The following is a 23,142-nucleotide window of genomic DNA, read 5'->3' as shown; positions in this document are numbered from 1 at the left end:
CATCGTGTGACCATTTACAAATGGTGTCGAATATATTTTGAATTTTTTGTAAGGCAGTCTTAAGATCCCTATCCGCAACAACTATGCAAGTGTCATCGGCAAACTGGTACACATACTGTTCTCCGACCGTATTACACATGTCATTCGCATATAAAATATATTCGGTCGGGCCAATTATTGATCCCTGTGCCGTTCCTTTTGATGTTTTTATCATGTCGCTATACGAGTTTCCTAGCCTAACTGTGGTAAATCTGTTTCTGTGGTAGCTTTTAAACCATTCTAAGAGGGGGCCCTGAATTCCGTTTTGTTCAAGTTTTTTATATAAGGTATTGTACAACAAAGTTTCAAAAGCTTTACTAAAATCAATAAAAATTACTAATATATGTCTTTGGTTATTCAAATGCCCGTTTATTGCATCACAAAATTGACCTAAAAGTTGTGCAGTGCTTTTGTTTCTTTGAAAGCCAAATTGTTTATTGTTAATTATGTTATTTTGTTGTAAAAATAAATTAATTTTATCACTTACGTAACGTTCGACTATTTTGTCTATGCACGAAAGTATTGTGATGGGCCTATAATTATTGTAATCCGTTTTTGAACCCTTTTTATGTACCGGCCGGATGGTACCTATTTTTAATATATCTGGATAAGTTCCTGAAGTTAAGGATGTATTAATTAAGTGTGTAATTAAAGGCGTGATTTCATTTGCAATATACTTAAGATCTATGGCACGAACTCCGTCGTAGCCCGGGCTTTTATTTTTATTAAGTTTCTTTATAATTTTATTAGTCATGTCATTTGTTATTTTTCCTAATCTCATGACTACATCCGGTTTGTTGCAGTATGTGGATTCGGTTAGAATTGGTGTGTTGCACATTTGTGTGATTGAATCTAGATTACGCTGAAATTCTTTAGCAAAGTTACACGCCAGAGTTTTTTCTTCGCACTTAAATGCACGTAAGACCGTGTCCTCTATTGATTTACTAATATTCCCACATAACTCGTTGACTATTCCCCATACTACTCTAGTGTTTGTAAAATTATCTTTTATTTTATTTAGATAAAATCTGTTTTTAACCTTATTTATATATTTATTAGTAATATTTCGGTATTTATTATATATTATTCTGTTATTTAAATTTTCCGGGTCCGATTTCCAGATTTCAAAAAGATCGTTTCGCCTCTTGCTCATAAATTTAATTTTACTATTTGCCCACTCACACGATTTTCTTAAATAACCGCGCTTTGATTTGATAACTATTTCGCAGTCTTTATAAATACGTTGAAATTGGCTAATAATAAAATCTACCACCTTTTCGGGGCACTCATAAGCGAGACCCGCATTCCAGTTAACTGATTTGATAAGTGATAACACGCGCCTATTGTCTATAATGGTGTGCGTGCGCCGCTCCCGCCGCGATGAGGTGCCAGGCGGTGCACACACACACGCGCATCCTATTATGTAATGATCAGCTGGTGCAGTATTTATCACGCAGGTTTGTGCCTGGTTCCCATATACGCTACGCACAAACAGGTGATCTATGCATGAGCTACATATATAATTACCTTTCTTTTCAACCCGTGTATATTGCGTTATACCACACACCAAGCCTAGTTTACTCATTGTGTTTAAGTAGTAGTTACATATATTATTATTCAATTTTAAGTTAATGTTAATGTCACCTGTATATAGCAAGTCAGTTTTTTGATTGAAACCGTTCAACAAGGTATGTAACTCCCGCACAAAACAAGTCTTATCAGTGTCCGGCGGTCTGTATACTGCACATATATTTATTTTATGGTCAGGGTTCGTATGTAGGCAACCAACTATTGCTTCAAAGAAATGCGTCTGTGTTTTTTGTTGTTCGAAATGATATTTGTTATGCACATACAAGATTACACCCCCGCCCCTTCTTTTACATCTTAATTTGGAATACATAGTGTAATTTGGAATGTTATATAAGGAAAGACAGTCTTCACGAATATTCACTTCTGTTAATACTATAACATCAATACTACGTTTACTGTTACTAGTTATATATTCAAGGTGTGCGAAGTTTAAAATTAAAGACCGTATGTTAACGTGGAGAAAAATGAGCAAGGTTTGATGAGGTGTAAGTGAGTCAATGTACTCGTTCCAGGTATTGTAGTTACTTTCGTTAATAAGTAGTTCATCAGACATCAATAGGTGTTGTATTGTTATTTATTCCAACTAAAATAAATAAAAAGAAAATAATATATATATATTTGATGACCTCTACCGTTAAGGAAAAACACGTAAAAAAGACATACCATAATTGTTTCATCTTTTCACCTTAAGCAGTTTTTCGATGTCTTGCTCTGATTTTATGGTCTGAATCCTGGCTTGGTCGTTCTTTCTTACCAGTACATTGCCTCCCTTACACCACACATATTTAAAAAGTTCGTCCTTTTTTAGCTCGCTTTTTGCTTTCCATAATAGAAATGCCGTAGCTGGAGTAAGTGCCTCGCGCAAGAAGATTCTCGTGTCCTCTGGATGCCCTATGTCCTGGCCCGTGATGGTTTTGCCCTTCGCGGCTGTGATCCAGTTGTCACGCTGGCCCGGCTTCAAGGTTACGACGATGGACGAAGCGACTCGTTGTTGTGCAGCCGGAGCTCGACGTTCCTTTCTGAATGCACTTATGACGTCATCACAATTTATTTCGATTGCTCGTGCTACTTTTTTTGCAATTTCTGTGGTATTTTCGTTTTCCTTCTTCTCTACTCCGCAAATTTCAATTTTGCTATCTAGCTGGTTTTGCTCAATATGATTTAATTTCTGCTCCATAGAATTGTATTTAAGTTGAATATTTGTGTATTTGTTTTGCAGGTCCTTGTTTTGGTTTTCTATACTTTTCATCTTTATTTCATAGTCATCGAGTTTTTGTTGGTAATCATCGATTTTGTCAGAATAATATTTGAGGGTACGCTCCATTTCTTCTTTGATCGCGTCGCGAATGTCGTTTCGGAGCTGCCTCAGGAATTCCTGACTACATTTATCATTGACCATGATGACTTGCTCGGTGTCCGTGTTGTCGTCATCCTCTGGATCGGGAAGGATGGCAGATATCCGTTTGTTTCTGTACTGCGGGTTGCAAGCTTTGCATTTCCATTCTACCGCCTCCGTTCCGCATAATGCGTTGAGCTGTTCGGTGGTTATTGGAATACAAGAGGCATGCAACCACTTTCCACACTTCCCACACTGCAGTCCAGGTGATTTCTTCGTGACATTCTTTCCTCATTTAGAGTTCGAACATTTAACCATGTTAAACAAAAAGCCGGTGTAGATTTTTCACTCCGATTATAATTATTGCTCGCGCGCAGGGATCGCTCGATGCGTACGCCGCGGGTGCGCTGACCGAACTGCGATATATATTATGTATATCGTTGTCTAAGTACCCACAACACAAGCGAGCAAGCAAAATAACATACATCTAAATAAATTAATAATTATATTTATTTAGATGTATGTAATTTTTTTGCTTTCCAAATACATTAGGAGCAGCCCTCGTAATTGATGTTTCGAAGCGGTTAATGTTATTAACCTTGAAATTATGCATTAAATCAGTTGAAAGTTGATGTATCATGCGAGACGAGCCGGCGCGGTGGTAAATAAATATGCCAAGACGTGAGGATGAGTTAGCTAGTGGCAGTGGCATTTAGCTATAGGTACAGTCACGTCTGAAAATATCAGTACGAAAAAAGTGCCAAAAATAAGTATACACTACCTTATTGCCTATATATTAAGCTAGTGTATACATGTTTTTGGCACTTTGTCCGTATCAATATTTTCAGACGTTCAGACTGCCGAATGCACAGCTTAGCCTTCATTCGCGTCGCGAACTGTTCGAATATATTCGCGGAGATTCTTACCTGTTCGCGTGCATTTCGTTAGTGCAAGCGTTGCAGCGTGTATGCTGTGTCTGAGCGAGATTTCGACGGAGTTTTTTTTTTAATACTACGTCGGTGGCAAACAAGCATACGGTCCGCCTGATGGTAAGCAGTATCCGTAGTCTATGTACGCCTGCAACTCCAGAGGAGTTACATGCGTGCTGCTGACCCTAACCCCCTCCCGCCCCTCGTTGAGCTCTGGCAACCTTACTCACCGGCACGCCGGTTTTTAGACAGTTGGCAAAATAAAATACAAGAATTTAATAATAGTTACAAACGACGTATATTTAGTTACGAAGTTGCCTACTCTGCGTATGCTCCAGTTTTTTTCATGTCGGAAAATAAGCATAGGTATACTTACCTACCTATCTAGGAATACGCCACTATTATTTGCACTACTGAATACAAATTGGTAAGATATTTATAACAAGTCAAATAATACTAACGGTCAGGAGTTTCGCTCTAATAGCTCCTATGTAGGTTTGTCACTCTACAGCCAATGATACAATGCAGGAAAAATGGCCATGCGCTCTATATTATGTAAAAGTGTAAATACAATGCAGTAATGTAACGATTGCAACACCCGCGGCTTTCTAGTGCATGCGCATAAACAATGCGAGCTGATCAGAATTCTGCGGATGCCATCCACCACCATGCGAGTGGCAAGCTTAATATGGCAGGGACAAGTCAAATAACCGACTGCTCGTCTTCAAACAAAGCTGCTACGAAAGGTTTTAGCGCCTAACAAATACAGACTGACTGAGATTTTATTGTCAAGCTCAGTATATTTTAAGAAAACTGCCAGTAAAATTTTGGTTTTGAATATTCATTTCCAAAAATGGCCTTTCGCTAATGCGATGCCAGCTATTCTTACGAAAGTACTCTATCAGATAACGTGCCGATGTCGGTAGCCTACTCTTATTATTTACTTTTCTCTGTTAAAGCTGATAAAAAAAGATTGTTTAACAATTAACAGCTCTCTATTTAATTACCTATATACATATGAATTTTAACGACTGCATAATAACCATTAATCAATTATGTAGGTATCGGTTCAAATAATATGACATTTTATGCAAATTATTCTGATACGTAACTTACACTTGTACAAATATTATAATTATAGAGCTAGATGGATTGGTATACAAATAAAAGTTGCGAACAATGTGAAAACGCTTTGGTCGTATAAAAAAAACACCCTGTATTAATCGTTGTGTATCTGACACATTAAAGAAGTGTCCTAATACATGGATGCCCTGTCATTACGCTGGGAAAGTGACACACTACAATTTAATTACCCATTCATGGTACTCATTCCTCATTGTCATGCTGTATTAGCATGCAGAGATCTCATCTGCAACTGTCACACGTCACACACCTGTTGACATCAGGTCTCATGTAAGTTACAGTGCGCTTTTCGAAAGCTGGCTTAATGTGTAGTTGTAATTGCCGTTCCTAGGGATAGAGACGCGTTTATGGTAAAAATAAAAACAGATCCCATGAACTATGTGCATTCTACATCAAATTCTGGTGTGGTAGGCTAAGTTTTCTTGACTTGTAGTAGTTGTAGTTCAATTCTACCGGTCTTAGGCCTTGTTTCAAACTTAGATACTCCATAAATGGTCACGATAATAATAAACGAAATTTTATCTGAGATCGAAGCGAAATATTTAGTTAGCCTGTTCTGGAAAAAAATGAGCAGAATATTTCACTAGGATAAATCGGTGGTTTACTTAGTAAATGGTCCTATATCCACTCCATCAAAGTTCGTAAATCATATGTAAATAGATACTTACGTACTATATATTATCCGATACAATTGTAAGTCAGTACCCCTAGTGTAAATTTATTCGACAGCGAAACGTGTGGTACGCGTTTGCGTTAAGTCTCATTTTGTACGGAATTTAGAAACAGCGCGCCAAGCGGGACGTTTTGGAAACTCAAAATAAATTTACACTAGGGGCTCAGAATAAGTTTAGTTAAGTATCTATTCACTAACTTCGGTATTGTTTATACCTTTATACCAGTTTATTAGCTTCCCTATCTCACAGCAAATTAAGTCTGATATCCGGTTACATAACAAATGAGCTGTGAGAAACTGACGAGAAATCAATCAGGACTATTATTTACAATGTAAGTGTATCACCTTAGGCGACCCCGTATACTGATCTCTAGCTAAGCATAGTTGGAATGAATCAGAGAGCCTAGCTACAATAGATATAATGCTTTATGAATGAAGGGTCTTCGTCTACACATAGTTATTACGAATCAGGGAGTCAAGTTATAGTAGGGTCGAGAGTACAGATATAATGTTTTATGAATTAGGTGGGCAGGACTATGTTTGTGTTTGTATGTAGAGCACAAGATTACGGGCGTACATTTCCTATGTTTATTGCGCTATTTTGATTGCGGAACAAACGAAACGTGATTGACCGTTAGTAAGTAGGGCTAACGCCGGTTTAATCAATAGTAAACAGCACTTTGTATGACATTTGCTCGGATAAGACATGGGTTCGTTATCTACAAAACACAAATACATAACAAAAGTAAACTTTGCATAGTTCACAGTTTGCAGTGCTCAGTTAATATTGTAAGTTTTAATGAAGTAAGTGAGATTCCACGACATTCATATCTGTGGTATCATCAAGCTAAGTACATACTTAGTTTTAGCAGTGAAACAATGAATTTAGGCATGCTAGATTAACTTTAAACAGTAAAAGTAGAGTTTCCCATTTTTTATATATTATCGATACCGACCGACCGATAGCTCATCTATCAATATAACATCAACGTATGTAAATAGTTGATTTACCTGTAGATTTTTTATATAGTGTGAAATGTCACGTCTTTAAAACTCAAGCCTAGATAAATTAAACAGTTTTGCGCTATAAGAATAAATTGAATCATCATAATACTGTTAAACACACCGTTTAAATTAATTGCGAAAAGTTCACACAAAAAAGTCCCCCACACGTGAGGCAAGACAAGCACCCGATACCTTAATTATGAGAGAGCTAAGCGATAGAAAAACATCGAAATTGCCATTAAGAGGCCATCGGCTCCAAATGACGTAACCCTAAACTGTTGCTATCTTTGTACCTACGATTACGCAAAGGATCGTAGTGATCCGCGAAATTAAAATGGCCATTTAATGAATTCATAATTTACTGTCACGGTCTAATTAAGCCTGCAGTCGTTAAAATTAGGTGCAAATATTATAATAAGTAACTAATACATTTGATTGATTTTTTTTACTTTATTTTCCTAAAAAGTTATTAAATGCTGCAACCTGAGCATGCTATTTAACTTAACCAAAGAATTGAAAACTTTGACATATCAATATCATTTCGAACATCGATCGTCCGAGATAGTAGCAAATGCATATCCTCATACTAAATTCTAATCAATATGTAAACAAGCCCTAAGGCGAGTGTACACGTTCATAGGGGCTAGGGTCTTTATTAAATAAAAATAAATTTTTGATTATCTCCGAAATGGAGTTAATTTGAATACCGGTGTCTTTGAGAAAGTAACTTAATTTAAGCTCAGGAATGCACCCTTAAAATTAAAGAAGTTAAATAAACATCGTGTATCATCGTGTTAAGACAACAACTTTGCAAACACAAATAAGAAAATGGTAGAGAATGCCTATTGTACTTTTTAGTTGTATTTGTGCAATTAAGTTTAAAATAAATAAATAAATGTTAAATAGGTACCTATGAAAATATTTCGTCTATGGAAATTTAGCTTAGATGGGGGTACGGAAAATATCGTGTTATTGGGGAATTGTCAATATCAATATATTATACCTACGACTGCAGCCTATTTAATAAATCAATAATATTTCGTAAACGTGCGAACGTGCTCAACATGTTAATTAATGCCCAAGAGATGACACCCTGTTGTCACTTTATTATTGTCAATAAGGACAATGACTAGTTTAAAGATGACATGTACTGGGACAGTGATGAGTAGATACAAAAACGTCTACTTTACCTGTACTCAGTCTTGTTTTTCCATGATATTAGTCTCTGAGAATTCAAAACAAACAAAGTCAACGATCGTGATCCGGATACGTCTTAGAATACGAGATTGTTGAGTTGAGAAGCATCTGTGGAACACATTTCTATGCATCCAGTCCATTAAAATTCTCTACCCTTCCCTGTTATTTCCTTGGCATATCGCTCATCGCCAAACCGACCAGTTTAAGTGTGATTACAAGATCAGTGACATTCAGAGATCCCACGTATACTGGTTTTCTCAGGCCATTAGCCTGTTTAACGATGTGATGAACATCTTATATCCTAGCTGAATAGACGCATTGTGCCCCAAGGAATGCATTATCACGATCTTATTGAGTGCGCTCGCCAACTAAACTGTTAGTTTGGGCTCACGAATAGACCCAGGAATGCTCCTTTCAAGTCCTTTCGATAAAAAGGTTTTATTGAACAATAAGCTATTGTTGTGAATTAATTTGTATTGAATGAATTTGAGAACAACGCATATGTATAAGCGTTTTGCTGGCTTTTCATCTAGTAATTTGAATGCATTGATGGATATATGCACTTGTGACCGTTGTGACTAAATGCTACGAGGGGTGATTCAAAAGTAATGATAATTAAATACTTTTAGTGGATGAAAACAGTAAAAAAAGACGTATGATGTTATAAAGTATCGTAAATATAAATCCTGTATCGTAAATTAAAAAAATATATACTATAGATCTTTTAGAGATAAATCCATTTATTCGTAAGTTTTCGGAAAAAATGCGTAGAAATATTAATCATAATCATTTATTACATAATAGTAATTATTTACAAAAAGTACTAGAAAATTTAAACATTAGAAATTTAAAATCGAATTAAAAATAAAATAGGTATCAAAAATATAATCAATTATAATATACTCTAGGTATATAATTAAAAATTTAAGCCTTCAAAAATTCGTCGATGCTATAAAATGTGTGCTCGATAAGCCAAATTTCTAATTTACTCTTAAAACAAGCTAGAGAAGGAGCCGAGATGATTGACTCTGGCAACTTGTTAAACACAGTTAAGGCACTCGCTATTAAAGGCAATAATATTGTTTTAGACGATTTTACTACGTTTAAGTACAACTAAGTTTGCAATCCGTACATAATATAATATGGCAGATGTGTGACACGCTGAGCTACAAACTTCATGATAGGAAATAAGAATGAACTAAGTATTACGAGTCCTTAATTCTCCATGCATCGGTTTCCTCATCAGCTCATCACTGAGGGTTATGGCCACTTTTAGGGAACAGCTTCTCTTTGATAATTTGCCGCCACCTTTGTCTGTATGTCGCCGAATGCAGGGCACCGTGGAGCGTTGCATCAAAGGCTGAGCGAATTTGTTCTGTCCACCTGATTGGACTCCCGTGTCTCTCAACTACCTACACTTTTTCCATTAAATGCAACTTGAGCTTTCCTTGTTTTGATGACATCAGCACGCGAAACGTGCCGTGAGCTACCGATTTCCAGTATAAGTTACAAGTACCTGCATGTACTTGGTGGTAAAGTATTTGTAATCACGAAGTCGTATCCTTTAAACAAGCACCACTCAATAAACTTGTAACTACTTATAAGTCCAAAAATAATGTTCATCTCGCCTTGATTAAAGCATTCTTATAAAGCAATTCAATCTTATAATCATAATCGTAAATATTTAGTACTTTACTAAAATAAAAACTGATTGGCATATTGGATTTACCGCCAAAGTTTTACTTTGGCAGAAAATAGATATCGAATAATGTTAGGGAAGATCAATTTTACTCTCCTCTCCCATATAGCCACATAATCTTCAAAGTTATTCTACTTTGTCCCTTGCAACAAAGATATGCTAATAAGTAATTAGTCTAATTACCTACTGTTTTTAAAACGATTCAAAAAGATGCCACTACACATTAACTAACAAATTAAGTCAAAGTTGCATGTCATTAACGCTACGAGCTTAATACCACATCGCTTATTGAAACACCGTTCAAGCATCATTTAGGACTGCCAAAGAGTCGCTAAAGACCTCTGCAATTAGTCAAAAACCATTGTGAGCCTTGTCCAGACCTGTTATTAAAAAAACACCGAGAGCTCCACCTCAGTATAACCAGTGTAAGTGTGATGTTGATTTCCGAAAATGTACCTAATTGTTACGATGATAGAGATCAAGTTATGTCGTGGCAATAGATTTGTGAATTAGGTGACAGTGCATTGCATGCATTAGCAATTGCAGGCTTGTCATTCCTATTGTTTAGTTAGCACGTAATTTATTATTAGGCTCAGTTGTTATGGACCTCTAGCTCACATTACGCTGGTTCTCAGTGTTCTCACACGAAATCTACTTTTCTGACCGGGTGACCTATTTCAAGAGGCTCATTAAGGTAATGAGCTTAATTATTTTACCACTCCCATTCCGTTATAAGTAGTAAAAATTAATAAAAAAATAACAAAACACTTAACAAGTATTGTAAACAATAGAAGAAGAATGCTCATGTCATTATAATTGTAAAACTAATTGAATTAGGTTAAGGATGTGGTAAAATAGTTTTTACGATTTCCTATGCGTCGGCGTCTGAATCCTATAACTAAGTCTCTAAGTATCTATTCTGTCTGTTGTCTACGCCTACTTTCGATTTTATTGATATATATCTTGTCCTGGACAAAAGGTGGACCTTTGAAGAGCACTTCACGAGAATGGCTCCTCGTCTCGTGGGTGCTGCCTCGGCTCTGGGTCGCCTACTGCCCAATTTGGGGGAGCCGAATGCCCAATGCAGGCGGCTGTATGCTGGGGTCGTCCTGAGTATGGCGCTCTACGGAGCGCCAATCTGGACAGGAAGACTCGCGGAGGACTCTCACGGAGGGCGGTGTGCCTCTTCGCTGGCACCCCACCTTGGGAGCTGGACGCGGAGGTGTTAGTAGAGAGGCACGGGCTGAGGGCGGAGGCCAGGAGACGTGGTGAGCCCCCAGACAAGAAAGAGGGTAGCGCAGGCACCCGCAAAGCGCCTACGAGAGCGATGGAGGGATACCTCGGAGGATATAGCCACTATGGAACCCGAACCATAGGGGCTATCTTCCCGGTAATGAATGAGTGGGTGGACAGAAGGATAGGATCCTGACCTTCAGGGTAACGCTGGTGGTGTTTGGACATGGCTATTTCGAACACTATCTGCATAAAATTAAGAGGGAGCCGGGGCCTCAGTGCCAGATGTGGCGCGGTAGACGACACGGACCAGCACACTCTGGAAGAGTGCAATCGCTGAGCCGTGGAAAGAGCTGCCCTCAGGGTTGCAACAGGGGCGGTGGACCTCTCGCTGCACAGCATCATAGCGGTGATGTTAGGCAGCGAGAGGAATTGGGAAGCTGTAGCCTCCTTCTGCGAACAAATCATGTCGCAGAAGGAGGAAGCGAAGAGGGAGCGTGAGGCTGATCCGGATGCGCTGCCTCTCCGACGCGGGTGGCGGGGTCGAAGGCGAAGAGCGCATGCTCACCTCGATCCCTAATGGGGCCAGCGGGTACGGGACCCGCATTGCACGGCTCCACATACGTCGCCGTGGGGGATCAAGCGTTTCTGATCCCCCTCTAATGTGCCAAACCAAGCCATGGCTGCCGGGGGGCGCTATGGTGGAGTGTACTCGATCTCATGGCGCTCTCGCAAACGGCAAAGAGGGCGAAACGCCGGAGTGGGTTTAGTAGGTAGGGTCAAGTTCTCCCTCCCCTCTCGCCAGGAGAGAGGGGACAGGAGCGGCGAGTCCCACACACCCCCCCATCATGGTCTTCCCGTGGCCGGGGGGATGGTGCGTAGATGCATTCGCCCTCTCCGTGAACAAAAAAAATGAGGCTTGCCCGTTTCTCTACCGTCACATGGGCGTAATAGTTTGTGAAGCTAGGGTATCTAGAGTTAGAAGCTTAGGTCTACTACATGAGACCTGATAAGTTTTTGACAGTGCGAGCCTTATGAGTTTGGTGAGATATTTATTGTCTATATGTTATTCTTGCTCTTACTATATATTATACGGTTACTTAGAACGGCTGAACTCTACATATGATAGTTTTTATTAATCATTCATCATCATCCACGCAGTCGAAGTTTCGGGCAGAAGCTTGTGATAAAGATTTTTTTTTATACTACGTCGGTGTCATACAAGCAAACAAACAAGCATACGGCCCGCCTATGTAGGCCTGAAACTCAGGAGGAGTTACATGCGCGTTACCGACCCTAACACTCCGCACTCCTCGTTGAACTCTGGCAACCTTACTCATCGGCAGGAAGGAACACAACACTATGTTGTTATCTGGCTGCGGTTTTCTGTAAGGTACTTTCCCAATTGGTCTCTGCTCTGGATCTGTGCCCTATCACTCCTACCAGTACCACACAAATCGAGATGACATAATCGATTGCTAGCTCATTATAAAAGGGATAATATTATATTGTATCCTTTTTGATGTCGGGTTTCCTTTTTTTTTTGTTTTTATTAAATAGACCAGGTAGGTACAGGTGATAGGTGAAATTGTGTTAGTTATATTATGAAGTATACTTAAATAAAACTATTTATATTCTTATCAAAATTTGGTAAATAAAACCAAGGGTAACGGTTTATTTTGGGTGACGTTTGAACTCTATTTTTAACCCCATTGTCACGCATGTTTGCGCTTTATTATTTTAGACCATGGCCTTACTCGCGCTTTGGCACGAGGAAATAAGAGTGACCTACTTTCTACGCAAGGATACATTCACATGCAAGGAAACAAACGGTGTTTTTAGGGTTCCGTAGCCAAATGGCAAAAAACGGAACCCTTATGGATTCGTCATGTCCGTCTGTCTGTCCGTTTATGTCACAGCCACTTTTTTCCGAAACTATAAGAACTGTTCAAACTTGGTAAGCAGACGTATCACTTAGATTTAAAAAGTGTCAAAAACAGGGAATTTTCATAAAAATACAGCTATTTAATAAACTGCCCACAAATGTCACAGATTTACCTTATAATGTATTCAAAAACACGGTAAAGACTTTTTTCCAAAACCATGCCTTCTATTCTATTATTACTGAATATTTATCATTACAAAATATTTTAATTGAAGCAAATTGTAAATAGATTTTTAAGATTATTAAGCGTATTTACTTCGTATAGTAAATTCATAGTGTAATATTGTGAAATACTGACTTACCATGTAATGATCATGTTACATTATGGTTAATAAATAAACTAAACTAAACTATTCTATGAACCGCATTAAGATTTTCACACAAAATTAGAAAAAAAAAACAATAAATGTTAGGGGTATATAATACTTAGAACTGAAACTCATTTTTTTTTATCAAACCCATACGTATGGGGTATCTATGGATAGGTCTTCAGAGGTTTCTAATATCATTTTTTTCTAAACTGAATAATTTGCGCGAGAGACACTTCCAAAGTGGTAAAATGTGTCCCACCCGTAACTTCTAAAATAACAGAATGATAAAACTAAAAAAAATATATGATACATTACCATGCAAACTTCCACCGAAAATTGGTTTAAACAAGATCTAGTGAGTAGTTTTTTTTAATACGTCATAAATGGTACGGAACCCTTCATGGGCGAGTCCGAATCGCACTTGGCCGCTTTTTTTTTTAAATCCGTTAATTTCGGGCTATGGCATGGCTAAGTACATTTTAAGGAAACTGAATGGCATAGTTTTTTTTTTCCTTAAAAAGTGATTAAGTAATACCAAACAATTGAAAACCATGACATTTCGAATATCGATCGTCCGAGATAGTAGCAATGTATTGGGACCGTTCGAAGTGCATGGTGGGGGTAAGTAAAGCGATCCCAAATTCCCAGCGCATGAGGTAGTAAAATTAGAACTAACTGCGGATAGCGTATTTAACATTCCGTACAAGTTTTAAGGCTCGCAATGGAAATTTAATTTACGATTACTCCAGAAATATTCATTTGAATTGTATGGTGTATGAGGGACCATTGTAATCTGTATGAAATACTTTATATAACTAACGTATTTAATTGGTTATTATTAATATTTGAACGGCACGTGTAAGTAATTATCTCCGAGTACTGAAAAACTTGTATTTTACTTTTCGGGTTCGTTAACTTATGTGTTTTGGTTGACGGCTCCACTGTACTATACGAGCCTTACCCGTACCCACAACACAAGCCTTATTGAGAATGAATTAAGAATGTGGGACTTAGTCAATGTGTGTAATAATGTTAAATAGTTATTTATTTATTCTTACTGATAGTACGAGTATCTGGGTGCCTAAGCAACGCTACGGCAATGTCTCTTTATCGCACTAAAATGTGAGAGTGATAGAAACACAGAAAGCGATTTGTTGTCGTAGCGCAAACGGTTGGCATCTTGGCACTTCCCCCTGGTCCGCAAGAAATAGATACTTACGTTACACTATTTCGTTCGGTTTGTATCAAGTACCTACCTACATTATACTCTTTATTGTGGGAAATACACGTCGCCTCTGAACTCGAATCTATCTGATGCTGGTTGCAAAAGGTTTAGGTTTTAGTGCTATAAAACAATTGTGAAATATTTTTTAGTTTAGTATTCACTGCCTTTTTGCATTTTTTTCGAGCGGCAATGTATTTCGTACATCATAATCACTTGTGACAGTTGTGATGTGACGTCGCGTCATTAATGAGATGTTTTGAGTTAAAAGAAAGTAGTGATAGGTTACATTGCTTGTTGAACTATTTCCTATGAAAAAATAAAAGTCGTCCATTTTTTATAAAACCTACGAAAATGTGTTAATTACAGCATAAACTAACTGCGCTTTGAGTATGTGGTCGTATCAAAAATACGTGCTGTACAAATGACTGACTAGCAAACAATGCAATAATATCTTACTCGTACATGATGATTAAAATTAAATGTAACCCGAGTGCGTAAATGTAATTCAAACGTAAGTTACGAGTACATATGTTAGCGTATGCTACAAACTTAAATGTAAATAAAAAATATACTTTGGGAATATCTTGTACAGATGAAATGTAAATGGAAAAATCTTACAATAATTTGGCACCATTGAGCTGGTGGAGCCAGAAGGTGTTTTGTTTTGAAAACCCTAGGCTCGTATGATTGGTTTTCCCGAATCAATACTTTGGGGGCGTAGTAAAGTAGCAATTGGGCCATTTTTTGTACTTATTCGATTTTTTTTCGTCACCTTTTGATAAAATTAGATAGATAAATAGTGTTCCTTATTCTTTACAATATACACGCAATGTCACCATATGTAATATACAATCTTCCCCTGCGTTAACAAATGTATGATATTTACGTAATTCTGCGGAAAATTTCAATCTTTTTTCTTTCAATTGGGACTCACTTATCCAAAAGGTTCATATTAGATAAAAAAAAAACTGTTAATATGATAAAATGGCTCTGATAATTAGCTTAAAGAGGATAGTGGATGACTGATTCCCTATACAAACCTAGTCCCCATTTCCTCTCTGGAAATCGACTTTAGATGGGAAATATTTTTACACAATTTGATGTGTAATAACCATAGCTATGCTTGCCCGTTCGTTTGACTTTTTTCGTTTTTATTATATATATTAAAGTTTTAGAGCAGAAAGCAAATTCCATACTTTTTTTTTAAAGTTCCTAGCACACAGCTGAGCTTTATACATCAAATTGTGTAGAAATACGTTTAATTTATAACAAGGATAATAATGGACCAAATTGTATATTGCTATTATTTGTTGTAAACAATAGTTAATTACAGGAATTTGTACGAGTATAGGTACAAGGTTAGGTTTTCCATAAATAACACTGTGCCTAACAGGATACAATTGCCGATTTGTAAGAGTCGTGCTACACGAGTAGTCATGATGGATAAACAGGTAGGTAGGTATATCAATATTGGAATATCTGTTTAACATGTAATATTACAATAATTGCCACGTTTACTTAATAATTACAAAATTAGCTGCAAATGTCTCAAATAATTGTAAAATGTATTTGACGACCGGTCTGGCCTAGTGGGTAGTGACCCTGCCTACGAAGCCGATAGTCCCGGGTTCAAATCCTGGTAAGGGCATTTATTCGTGTGATGAGCATGGATATTGGTTCCTGAGTCATGGGTTTTTTCTATGTATTTAAGTATTTATAAATATTTATATATTATATATATCGTTGTCTAAGTACCCTCAACACAAGCCTTATTAAGCTTACTGTGGGATTTAGTCAATTTGTGTAATGTCCTATAATATTTATTTATGTATCTGGCGGTCTGTAAAAATATATTATATTAATTGTCGGTAATATTAAAATTAATCTAAGTTGAACTACTTAAAGATTTGATATGTACAGTTGTGTGCAATATAATAGCAGTACACTCTGCGACGGAGATCGTCTTATAGAAAAGTTTATTTTTTACTGGACGACTTGGGTTTAGATGTAAAGCTTTGATTGGAAATAATAGGAAAGATTCTAAATTACAATTATAGTACTAGTTTTAATGATTTTTTTTTTTACTTCCAATATCATTTAAGTAAAGGTTACTGTTAATTTTGAAACAAGTAATGCAGAATAATAGGGTAACGGCGGCTATTAACGCGGGTATCAAAATCGACGTCTAACACCGCGGTGTTTACAAATACGCATTTTGCAAGCAAACAGATCTATTCTCTAAGAAATAAAGCATACACAAAACAAGCTCATTCATTGGTCTATCGTGCCCATTAGTGTGCATTTGTGTGAGTGTAACAAAAAACTCGCGATTCGTCAGTTTGTGCGACGGCGGCGCAAGAACCGGTTGTTCCATACAGACGCGTGACACCACAGGTAAGTGCACTCCAATCTTACTTAGTGTTTTACGTAATAGTTATGGCAAATAAAGTAGTGCAATGCCTTTTAAGAGGTTGTGTATTGGTTTCTACACGATTTTGAATTACTTTTAACTTAGTTTTTGACCGGAAAATACGTTTAAAATTGAAAATAAAATACAGCGGTGATAGGCGCCAATTACTTCTGTGGTAAGTTATTCCGTGGTATGCCACGGTAATAGAAAAAGTGGTAGTTTTGTTATTTACTCTTTAGTTTTGGTACAAATTATAAATTTTAAAATTTCTTTTATTTATTCCAATCTTGATCTATTCACGCTATTAAAGAGCTATTTCCGTGGTATGGAAAGTATTCAACTAACCCTTAATTTTTAACAAAAACTTCAGCACCGATTTCCTTGTTTCTATGGGAACCCTTAATCTGTCAACTTTTTTTTATTTTGAGTTAAAACCTAAAATTTACTTGCCAGTTATGTGATTTTGTCTTTACAAGAAGCTTGTAATATACGTGTTTGATTTGATTTGAAAAAACATCTGTGTTTTATTCTTTTTATGGGTCGGAATTAGGTTTAATTAAACTCCAAATTAAGCCTATTACCGATGGTATGATCATATTACCCTCGGTAATAGAATGTATAGAAATCTATTACTGACCCAGAGAAATATCGAATGGGTCGGTAATAGACTCTTAAAGAGTTATCTATTACCGAGTGACTATTTGGTATTGTATTGAAATATCGCATTTAGGGTACCGCAAGTACAGATTTCGTTGATAAAATTTAGACTTCAGTTATCATTATCAGATTTAAATTCTTCTGTTTTCTGATTCAGTTATTACTCTGACAGACAAGGAAGGGTACCCAACTGCCGGACAATTCCGATTCGTTTTTTTTTATATAATTTTATTTATACAGTAGTCCAAAATCTCAGATATGATTTTTTTTAGCTATAAGAATCAGCAATAAGAAAAGTACTGTGATTTGTTAGTTATAAACGGGTAAATTATAACACATAATATGTGGTAAACTTTCACTCAGGTGGTAAACGTCCAGCTTATAAAATTTCGACTATAATTTACGCTGTGCCTTATGAGAAAATGTTACTTACTTGTTTTTTTTGTGCAGCTAATTATGTCAGTAAGACAAACTCTTATCAATCTTTATAGCATTTAAAAATTACTTTATTTAATAACAGGCAGGCCTATTTGTCATATACGTCCTTAGTAAACTTTACTAACAATAATTTTTGTTGTTTTACATGTAAAACATTCAACTTATAACTTGTTATACAGGTAAGTACTCGTGGGTACTTGATAAGTTAACTATTTAATAGTATTTGATTGTGCCAAAGTGTAATTATAATCTCTTCGAATATATCTCTTATTTTTAAACATACTCCTATAGTTTTATTTTTGTGTCATTATTAAACTTAATGACACAAAAATAATATACAGAACCCACGTCGTTATTTATTATTGTTTTAACCCTCGGTATTAGGTTTCGAATTTTGAGTTTGGTTTCTGTTAACGAGTGCAGAAAAATCATGCCAATTGTACCCTCGGTAATGAAAGCTCAATTCGCGATAATAGAATCACAGCCTGTCCCTTGCCACGGTAATAGAAGATTTGGTCATTTTGGCTTCAAAAAATATTTTAATACATATAATAACCCAAAATGAATCCAAAAACGTGTGAAACGGAAAGTTCATTAAATGCTCTGATGAAAAAAAAATATTCCTGGCTGTTAGACAGCATTGATACCCTTAATTTTTGGATCTCTTTTGAAAGTTCCTTAACTACCACGGTAATAGGTGCCTTTACCCTAATATAAAAAGATACAATATTATTGATCTAAAGTTATAGTTTTCCCTTAATTAACATTTTCTTATGTACTGCTATTATATTGCACATAACTGTAGGTATTTATTACAATTTTGACGACCGGTTTGGCCTAGTGGGTAGTGACCCTGCCTGATGGTCCCGGGTTCAAATCCTGGTAAGGGCATTTATTCGTGTGATGAGCATGGATATTTGTTCCTGAGTCATGGGTGTTTTTTATGTATTTATATATTATATATATCGTTGTCTAAGTACCCTCAATACAAGCCTTATTGAGCTTACTGTGGGACTTGGTCAATTTGTGTAATAATGTCCTATAATATAAAAAAAAAAAAAAAAAAAATGTTATTTGTTGTTTAATGTTTGTAATACGCGTGTGGTCAAATATTGCCGTTCTAGACGAGAATTATATGTATAGATAACTACACATATATACACGAGTAAATAAATCATTAGCAATTATCGGTATAGAGGAGGTAGTTGAATCGAATAGGGTTTAACTATTTTTTTTTCAAAAAGGTACAAATGTAACCCTTATGGTGCGACTCTGTCCGTCCGTCTGTCTGTCTGTCTGTCTGTCTGTCACATCGCTAAATATCTCGAGAGCCACTTAGGCTATCGATATGAAATTCGGAATAGTTATGAACAACGCTAACCCAGATACATTGTAGCACAATTGGAATAGAACAAATCTCGAAGTCCTGAAATTTGGTATGTATGTAAATTTCTCCATATCATTTGACATTTGGGGACCTCGAGGAATCGCAGCCATCTTGGAAAACGTGTGTGGAGAAATCTACATGTAACTGTAAGACAACAAGCTTATTAATTTCTAGATAAAAAAAGCCCTTGATATCTTTGCGGATAAAATACATCTTCTTATAGAAAATACTTGCTAAATCTAGATTTAGCGCTTATACACCTCCAGGGGACATTCTCTTAATACATAACTCGGAGGAATATGAATTCCACTTTTATCTATACATTTGTATATGATCTACCCCGATATCTACATTATACTTGACTGCGTCTTAACCAGAAAGTTGGGTTATGGGTTTAAGTACTTAAGTTGGGATATGTCATTTAAAAAAATCCGGCCCGTATTCTAAGCTACAGGTTGTTCTGAATCATCAGTACTTAAAGCCATAATCCTACTTTCTGGTGAAGTCGCAGTCGAGAAAATTTTTGATATTGGGGTAGATCATATACCTACAAATGTATAGACAAAAGTGGAATTCATATTTCTCCGAGTTTCCTATTAAGAGAATGTCCCCTGGACGATATCTAGGACTTTTTCGGGTAGAATTTAATACGTTTTAATGTTGCCTTACACTATATTTTCCTAGATAACGTAGGTTTAGAGTAAAATGCGAATTTATCCACGATTCCAAGCTGGCTGCGATTCCTCCAGGTCCTTAAACGTTAAATGGTGTGTTCATGAAAAATGGGCCTTTAATTTACATACATACCAAATTTCAGGACTGTTCCAGAGATTTCGAGGATTGCTTATTTATTTATTTAAACTTTGTTGCACAATAAAAATAAGTACAAATGGTGGACATAATGCCTCAAGGCATTCTCTACCTGTCAACCATAGGGCAAAACAGAAATTCTTGAATGTTAGTGCAGTGAGAAAAATAATTCAGACAAGATGACAACAATAAGCAATATGGAATAACTATTTACAATTTTGGACATTAATAACATTATTTACAATGTTACACATATGATATTACTACATATAAATAGACATATTGCTATGTTTGTATTGTATGTTCTTTTTTTATGGTAGAGGAGGCAAACGAGCAGACGGATCACCTGATGGTAAGCGATTACCGCCGCCCATAGACACCTGCAACACCAGAGGGTTTGTAAGTGCGCTGCTGGCCTTTAAGATGGGAGTACGCTCTTTCCTATTCTTTTCTTTTCTTTTCTTTGCTATTGAAAGTATTATTATTACTATTTTTTATTAACTATGTGCCCAATATGAAGAGAGGGGAAAATTTCGAAGTCTAGTCTACTAACTACTAACAGTCTACTAACTAGGTCAAGTAAGGTATCATTTAAAAGAGCTCATTCTACATTCCAACACATTTTTTTTTCATAGTGAAAAAAAATATTTATAAAGAAAAACGTGAAAAAAATACCACTCCCTTCCTTATCTCCGAAGTTTACCGAAGAAAAATTATGAATTTTTTACATTATATTAACATTACTATAAATCTGGATAACTTTTTTTTTAAATTAAGTAACAAAAATAATTTACGAATTAAGTTTACTGAAATTTCTATAAGATTATATTAATAACAACTTTTTTCAATTAAAAACAATTTAAAATCGGTTCCCAATTTCCCATGATGGAGCATTATCCTCGAAAAACCAACATATTAAGTGCAATTACATCGCGCAAATTAGTTAGACAGTTTGCCGATAGATGGCGCTGTACGCATATATATACTTAGTATGTACTTCTGATCAAAAGTCTTTCGCCTTTGCCTTTACACGAGATTATTCAAAGTTTACAAGGAACCCTCGATGCGCCAGTAAAATGAACTCGCACTTGACTGGTTTATTTTTTTAATTTTAGCGTTTGTTTTAAATAGGGAAATTCATAAAAAAAACCTACTAAATTAAAGACCTACTTAAGAAAAATCTTTTGCATGCACATTTAATTTATAAACATATATATACTTAAAAACAACGTTGGGCTTATTTTTATAAAAATGTTTGAAATGTTTCGTATTTGCATAAGTACCTAAGTAAATATTCATCGTCAACTATATTTTACGTCTTATTTGCTCATGTTATGTAACAATAACATAACTAAGATAGGAATACTATAATAGCAATTCGTTCTATTACTTGCTATTGTGGCATACCGCAAACCTAATTTACTTTGAAATTACCTCATACATATACTATCTAAAGACCGAAGTTATTTACTACGGTACTTAAGATATGAACATAATAACTGCTTAACCCATTCAACGTTAATCACGACGTTGTCGTTTTGCCTCTACGAAATTTTTATTTTCGCTACATACCGGGAAATCCATGTTTTCGGTTACGACGCAGCGCTACGACCGCAGCTTAGCGGTGAATGTGTTAATACCTCAGGCGGGTCGTGTGTTTGTTTTGTTTACCACTGTTTATTATTCGTACATACACATTATTTATTGAAGCTAAAAATATACTTTTTTAATACATTACTCAAAAAGTGCTATTTTACTTAGCTGTTTAGCTTAGTTTAATTTAGTAATGACATACTTTCCGCACTAGCATCGAAATGTACTATTATAGTACAGTACCTATACATTTTCTAAGGTAAATTCACATGTCTCCTTTAATAAGAATAACTTTGAACCTACCTAACTGAATTTTGAAATGCCCACCGGCTTGTTTTATTTACCCAACGCTGATAAGACATAATCTGTTTACCTATTTATTAGGTAATTCTAACTTGTGGAAAACTATAAGATATTGAAGTTGAAGTTGAAGAAGAAAATCGAACTTATGAAATTACGTAAAGTACTTACATTTGGCGTAGAAACGAACTTTCTTCAAAATGTGAAAGAACTACGGTTTAATCACTCGCGAAAATTCAAGAGTTGTAATTGATACTGTATTTGGATCTAGTTAAATTATACATCCGAACGTATATTTTTTCTAAATTATCATTATCTTCAATGATTCTTGTTACATCTTTGAATTCACGAACAATCAATAAAAGTTAGCCGGTATTTATTCTGGCGCGCTTTTCGAAATTCGAACATACGAGCGTGCTTCCCGCCTCACGTGAGTCGGCGGACTGGCCAGTTAGAGGTAAAATCAGCGGTCGCAGATATCGGAACGCACTGGCTTTATCCAACCTAATGGAACAAACACCTCTTTTTAGCAATATTAGTAATAGCGATACGACTCCGAGCGGCCACATGGCTGTAAGTAATTCACTTTCTAGCCAGAAGGCGTGACTGTCAGTATTGCTCCAGCCGGAGTCCAGTATGCGATAAACCGCAGTTACCACGTAAAGTCGTATATAATAGTAATAATTTCATGAAATACCAGCGGAGCCCCTTCTCAGATTTGAGAATTTTAGGTAAATAACTCCGTCGCGCTGACGGGGCTGGCCCCTAAAATTAGTGCAATAAGGACAACATGCAGTTACTGTAACTTAGGCGAAAAACACTGCGCACAAATCTCAGAAATAAAAGTTTCGTTCTCGAGATTTTCCTCATCTGGGAACGGAATGAGAACTGACCGTTTGCGTTGCTTTTTGCGTTTCTTGTTGCCAATTTTGTGTTGGGTCAAAATCCAGAGAGGAAAATGTCGAGAACTTTTATATGAAAAATTTACCACTAATCTTTCCTCTCATAATAATTAAAACCCAGTTCATTTTTGAGGGGTAAGGGGTTAATTTTTTGTTAGATGATGCTTGATTGTGGTCTGGTTATCAATGTTATCATGCTTTTCGAACGTATCGTAACCTGCAGTGATAGTTCTGAATTTGTGTAGGTATTAATTAATTTCTTATTTATTTAATTTAGAACACAAACAGTCGCGTATACAAATGGATTTGAATGAATGGAA

General features: G+C 36.2%; 2 protein-coding genes across 2 annotated transcripts in view; both read right to left on the bottom strand.

The window, feature by feature from the left end:
* Nucleotides 1–22,789, bottom strand: part of LOC133524364 (beta-glucuronidase) — a 51,395-nt gene extending 28,606 nt beyond the window's left edge. Inside the window, exon 1 of the mRNA XM_061860343.1 lies at nucleotides 22,092–22,789. The gene's annotated coding sequence lies outside the window, so the exon portion shown is untranslated. The remainder of the gene's footprint in view (nucleotides 1–22,091) is intronic.
* LOC133524573 (uncharacterized) lies at nucleotides 2,303–5,231 on the bottom strand. Its single transcript, XM_061860656.1, has 2 exons — nucleotides 5,208–5,231; nucleotides 2,303–3,163 (listed from the first exon to the last, which is right to left on the bottom strand). Exons 1-2 carry the CDS (start codon nucleotides 5,229–5,231, stop codon nucleotides 2,303–2,305), a joined length of 885 nt encoding a protein of 294 aa, XP_061716640.1.
* Nucleotides 22,790–23,142: the final 353 nt, after the last annotated feature.

The sequence above is a fragment of the Cydia pomonella genome, chromosome 13 (genome assembly GCF_033807575.1).
Source record: "Cydia pomonella isolate Wapato2018A chromosome 13, ilCydPomo1, whole genome shotgun sequence".
In the NCBI taxonomy this organism is placed as follows: Eukaryota; Metazoa; Arthropoda; class Insecta; order Lepidoptera; family Tortricidae; genus Cydia; species Cydia pomonella.
This window is presented reverse-complemented; position numbering and strand designations above follow the sequence as displayed.